Source organism: Buceros rhinoceros, unplaced genomic scaffold, assembly GCF_000710305.1.
Source record: "Buceros rhinoceros silvestris isolate BGI_N320 unplaced genomic scaffold, ASM71030v1 scaffold10652, whole genome shotgun sequence".
In the NCBI taxonomy this organism is placed as follows: Eukaryota; Metazoa; Chordata; class Aves; order Bucerotiformes; family Bucerotidae; genus Buceros; species Buceros rhinoceros.
Window position 1 is genome coordinate 34981 of NW_010400716.1, and position 5700 is coordinate 40680.

The window sequence follows — 5700 nt, forward strand, 5'->3', positions numbered from 1 at the left end:
AGTACATCGGAGCCAAGGAATGAAACTGGTAAGACATAACCCCCCCAACAAAGGAAATATCATTAATAAATCAGAATTATCGCACGTTTTGTCAGCTCACAAAGACTCGCCGCGGCAGGACCACCGACTTTCACCCCACAGAGAACAGACCTCTTCAGCGGCTGCCCATCCCTAAGCAATAAATACGTTTGTTGTAACGACAGCTTGCCAACGAACAGCAGCATTCTCACCACGTACCATGACTGAGCAGCTGAATTAGCATTTCATCTTGTAATTACATAGAGGAAGGAAGTCAAAAAGCCTTTCTGCTGATCCAGCTAAACTTAAGTCTTTAGCAAACCAAAACCCTTCTTGGAAAAGACACTGAGACGCGCTGCACTCGCGCAGCCGTTTTACACATCTTTTATTTGCCAAGTGTTCTGCAAAAGCTTCGTCTAAAGCTGTGGCTGGTAACCGAGCTCAGCTCCTGAACCAAATGCATGAGCAGGGCAGGGCATGAACCCCGCTGCCCGGTGAACGTGGACAGATCCAGGTGGTACGCTGCAAGCCAGATCTGCAGAGCTACCGGACACCTCCTCTCCTCAGCGCCGTACTTACAGACGGAGCACGTAGACCTGGCGGCCTCCACGTTTCCTGCTGTTTCACACAATCTACAAAGCGAGTTCCTTGTAACCCCGGTTCATCTGCCGGTTTGGAAGCTCTTTATGTCAGATTGCACACCCTGGCTCAAGGTCGATGCCGGTACGGGTGCACAGCGGCGGTGACAGATGGTCGAGCGCTAGAGTGTTTTGGGGAGCGAGGCAGGTGGGAGAGCTCGTTAATAGGAGAAAACAGCAGGAAGGAGGGTGAGAAAAGAAAGAGGAATCAGCCAAGAAGTGTGGTCTGAAGAAAAGGGATCAGCCAGGATCCCGCGGGAGTTGGGCAGACGTGTGCCTCTGGGCTTTTAGTGTGTGGCTTTATTCCTTGCATGTCAAATGCAATAAACGCTTTCCAGAACTTTTAGGCTGTCCAGATCACGCCAGAAATTTCCAGTGTGTTCGAACAGACTGTTTCAGTTGGAAGGAACCTGCAGCCATCACCTAGTCCAAGTGCCTGACTGATTCAGAGCTGACCACAAGTTAGAGCACATCATTAAGGGCATTGTCCAAAGGCCTCTGAAACACTGACACCAACCACCTCTCCAGGAAGCTTCTTCCAGGGCTTGACCACTCTCTGGGTAAATAAATGTCTCCTAACATCTAGTCTGAAACAATGCTGATCCCTCCATGAAGTCTCTTGTCCCCTGAGAGCCTCAAAAGCACCTCCCAGTTTAGTATCATCATTACTCATGGTGCATTCAACTGCATCCAGATCAATGATTAAACTATTGAGCAGAACTGGCCCTGGAATTGCGCCCTGAGGAACGCAGCTGGTGGCTGGCCACCAGCCAGATGTAGCTCCATTCACTACAAACCTCTGAGCTCTGTCCTTCACCCAGTTCTTCACCCAGTGCACCATAAACCCACTCAAGCCAAGGCTGGACAACTTGTCCAGACAGATGGTGTGAGGGATCATAGAAAAAAACCCTAAAATCCAGAGAAACTATATCCACCACCTTCCCTCCAGCCATTGGGCAGATGACCTCATCACAGAAGATCACATTAGTTAAACAGGACTTTCCCTTTGTGAACCCACGCTGGCTGTGCCTGGTGATTGCTTTACTCTTTAAATGCCTTTCGATAGTACCCAGTATGAGGTTCTCCATAATTTCTCCAGGAACCGAGGTCAGCCTCACTGATCTGTAGTTCCCTAGGTCTTCCCTCACGCCCTTTTTGCAGATTGAAATAACACTGGCCAGCTTCCAGTCAGCAGAGACCTCCCCAGACTCCCAAGACTTGAGAGAGGTCCTGCCATAACACCTAGCTCCTTCAGAACTCTGAGATTAACCCCATCAGGCCCATGGACTTGTGAATATTCTGCTGGTCCCTGACAGTTTCAGTGTCCACAAAAGAAAAGTCCTCCGACTCAGGGGATCAGGCAGCCCAAGGTCTATCAGTATTTTTAAATAAGAAGCAAAAAAAGCACTGAAACCTTTCCAACGGTTTTCTTCCTCCCTATTAGTCAGATGACCATCTTCAACAAGTATCGGTGCAAGGTTTTCTTTAGACCTTAAGAAGGGCCTTCCTGTTACCGGAAACAACACTGGCCGGTTTCAACCCTAACTGAGCTTTGGCCTTTCTTCCAGCACACATGAACTACAGCTCTGGCATCATCCTTCCCGCAAAGCCTGACCTTGCTTCCGGAGACCGCACAGCCCCTTTTTCCTCCGGAGCTCCAGGAGGACCTCTCTGCTCAGCCAAGCTGCTCTTCTGCCCCACTTGCTTGACGTACAGCACAGGGGAACTGAGTGCTCCTGAGCTTCTCAAAGGTGGTTCTTAAAGACTGACCTGCACTCGAAAGCCCCCAAAAGCAGATTCTGCTAAATACCTCCCTAAAGTTTGTTCTCCTCAAGTCCAGGGTAGCAGCTCTGCTGTCCTTCTTCTCGTCGCACTCAACCATTTCATGATCACTATGGCCAAGGCAGCCACCTACCATCATCCCCCACGAGTTCTCCTCTATTCACAAATACCGGTCTAGGAGGGCCTCCTTCCTAGCTGGCTCACTGAGCATCCGTGACAAGAAGTTTTCTCCTGCAAACTTCAAGAATTTCCAAGATCTGCTCGTCAGCGCTTGTCTGTTGCATTAAGTAGCCTGAAAATCAGGGAGCCTGACTGCGGAGGGTAGATCTGACCTTTCCTGGTGTGTGCACAGTCCTGCCAGTCCGCAAACTCCTGGAAGAAGTGACATACCCTGCTCCCAGGGTTTTCATCTAGATTACACAAAGAGCTCTCAGATAGCCCTGACCACGCTTCGCAGGAGCCACGCAGTTAAACTCACATGCTTCAGATTCCCCCAGTACTGCCCCAGAAAGCACTTGGAGAACCTGCACAGCATCTTGGGAATTTATGTCCCTGTTCTTTTGACCAGGTTACAAGAACACTTCCCATAAGAGCTGTTTCACTGAGGAATATTGCCAGTGTTAGGGCCAGAAAGTCGAAATAAAAATAATTGAAAAACTGGATGGACACGGGAACCAGGATGCAAATTATCATTTTTTGGTTAGCATTGATTTTTATCGGGATTCCCCACCCAGGACGGGGTGGGAAAGCATGGCTGAGGAAAAGGGGGAAGGACAGGACCACTAGGAGCCAGGCTCACCTCGGTTTAGACCACGCTCAAATAACTCTGCACTTGCAGAATTAATTTGTGCACATCTCTGCTGGTACAGGCTACTGCCACTGGCACTTTACTCTTTTTTTCCTCTGATTGAAGCAATAATCATTTCAAATCAGTGCAGGTAATACACCAGAACAAAGGAAACTTCTTTGGAAACGTTTCTGGCGATTAATTAATCACTTCAATTAATTAATCAGTTCAACAGTGTGTTGCCTTTCAATAGGAGAAACGCCAAATGGTGTCAAACTGTGTTTGAGCTGCTCCTTCTGTCAAGAAACATAAAACATTTTGTCCATGTTTGGGCACGTAGCTTCGGGATTTGGGTTTTTTAGTAATATCAAGTGATAGAGTTCATCTGGCACGGAGGCTTCTACTCCTGTTTGGCTAAACTTGACACTTGAGATTTCATATTTTACGTTGGACAAAACGACCAAAAAGAGATTACAATGCACCTTAACACGATTTCCGGTGCTCTGTGAGGAAAAAAAAGTGCTTTGAAATTGTTTAATAACAACTAAAGTACAGCAGTACCGACGGTTATCAGTTATCGCAGCGCAGAATAGCAAATAAAACCAAAATTAAATCCCCTTTGTCGCTCCTTTGTACAGTCTATTCAATAGACACGATGATAAACTGTGCTCCAGTCGTAAGAAATCACTGTTGACCACAAGAAAACAGGAAAAGACTCTTGGCAGCACGGAATGAATCCAGAAGGGCAGAAAAACTGTAATTCTGAGTAAGTTTCATTATCTAATAATAGACTCTGAACAAATGTGTTTTATGAGCATGGGTTTTCCAACATCACAAACACACCAGTAAAAATCTTATGGAAATAATTATGTTTATTTCATGGCTTTTTTTTTTGCTTTTAAATCAGTGCCCAAAAGCAAAGTCCTCTCGAACCTTTTTTCTGGCCTAATTACCAGCAAAAGGAGAGTCCCGCAAAACTAGTTAAAGGGACACAAAATACCAACGTGCACATTTTTCATCTGTCAAGGACCAAATGTGGGACAGATGCTCAAAACAAGCGACACACAAAAAAAATCAGCTCACAAAATTAAGTCTCGCGGGACTACTTTCTGTATTATAAACTACGACATCGATAACCTTGATTTTATAGCTCAGTATTTCTGTGTCCAGTAATTCCCACGAAAATTAGGAGAAAGAGGAACAGTTTGAGATTTGGCGGAAGAGCAGCTCTGCTTCCTGAGAAGGGCCACCGAAAAGGCTCGGGCAGCCCTCCGGGGCTGTGCCACACGGACACCCAGGTCACAAATCGCACCGGGTCGAGCTTCAGTTCACCTTTCCTGACTGACCGGGTTTGTACGCAGCACTCGAGACAGAAACCAGCCTGACCTGCACTTCTCCAACACCTGACACATTTCTCATGGCTGCGTATACACGCGTGATCATCCTTCAACCAGTAAATACATTCACGGGTGGCTTTTCTCCTCTGTTCCCCCCACAAATATCACCTCCAACTTTACATTTTTGTTGGGAGTCAAAAAGTGCAGGGACTTGCTACTTGTACAACTGAATTTCATTCCTACTGTTTCTCATCATTTTCCACTGAGAGGAGATTCAGACCAGAGAGAAGGGAGAAATGTTTGACACTGAGGTGGGGAGAGCCTGGCGCAGGCTGCCCCGAGAGGTGGGAGCAGCCCCATGGCTGGCCCCATGGCAGGTCAGGTTGGCCCTTGGGGCTCTGAGCCCCCTGCTCTGGGTGCAGATGTCCCTGCTCCCTGCAGGGGGTGGGACTGGGTGAGCTTGGAAGGTCCCTTCAACCCAAACCAGTCTGTGATTCCATGAATTCCCAGCACCTATTCCAAAGCTGTGAAGTATTTAGCTGTTTCCTGTGCAACTCACCAGTATTTGGTGGTAGGTGATGCTTTTCACATCCCCTCTGTGCTAACAGCACAGAATGGGGAAGAAGAAAAAGCCATGGAGTAGCCATAGAATCACAGAATCCTCTCGTTTAAGAGACCTTTAAGCTCATCGAGTGCCCCCGTTCCCCCAGCACTGCCAGGTCCCCACTGCCCCCTGTCCCTCAGCACCACCTCGACACAAGGGCTGGGAAACCCCTCCAGGGATGGGGACTCCACCACTGCCCTGGGCAGCCTGGGCCAATGCTTGATGACCCTCTGTGTAAAGAAGTTTTTCTTAGAAGATAAAAAACAAACTCATGGCAACACAACGTGAATCACACCCGAGCTGCGGTAGTGCAGGTCTCTTAACCATGTTGTATGTGTTGCTGGCAAAACAGAGGACAAATAAACACAGAAATAAAAAACTGCCACTCCTGCCTATTTATCTAGAGGCTGACAAACGCTGCTGGAGACAGCCTGGATCACTCAATCTGCCAGGCACGGCAGGGAACGCTAACTCATGGCAGCAGCTCCTGGCACCCTCCTGCCGGGCTACACCCCCCCGCTGGCTCCCCGCTCC

At 48.1% G+C, this 5700-nt stretch overlaps 1 protein-coding gene across 1 annotated transcript in view; it reads right to left on the reverse strand.

The window, feature by feature from the left end:
- RAB31 (RAB31, member RAS oncogene family) overlaps positions 1-5700 on the reverse strand; it is a gene marked incomplete at its 5' end in the record, with an annotated part of 32825 nt that overhangs the window by 17922 nt on the left and 9203 nt on the right. The window contains one exon of the mRNA XM_010131998.1: positions 2-25. Within this exon, the coding sequence (XP_010130300.1) occupies positions 2-25 (24 nt within the window). The remainder of the gene's footprint in view (position 1; positions 26-5700) is intronic.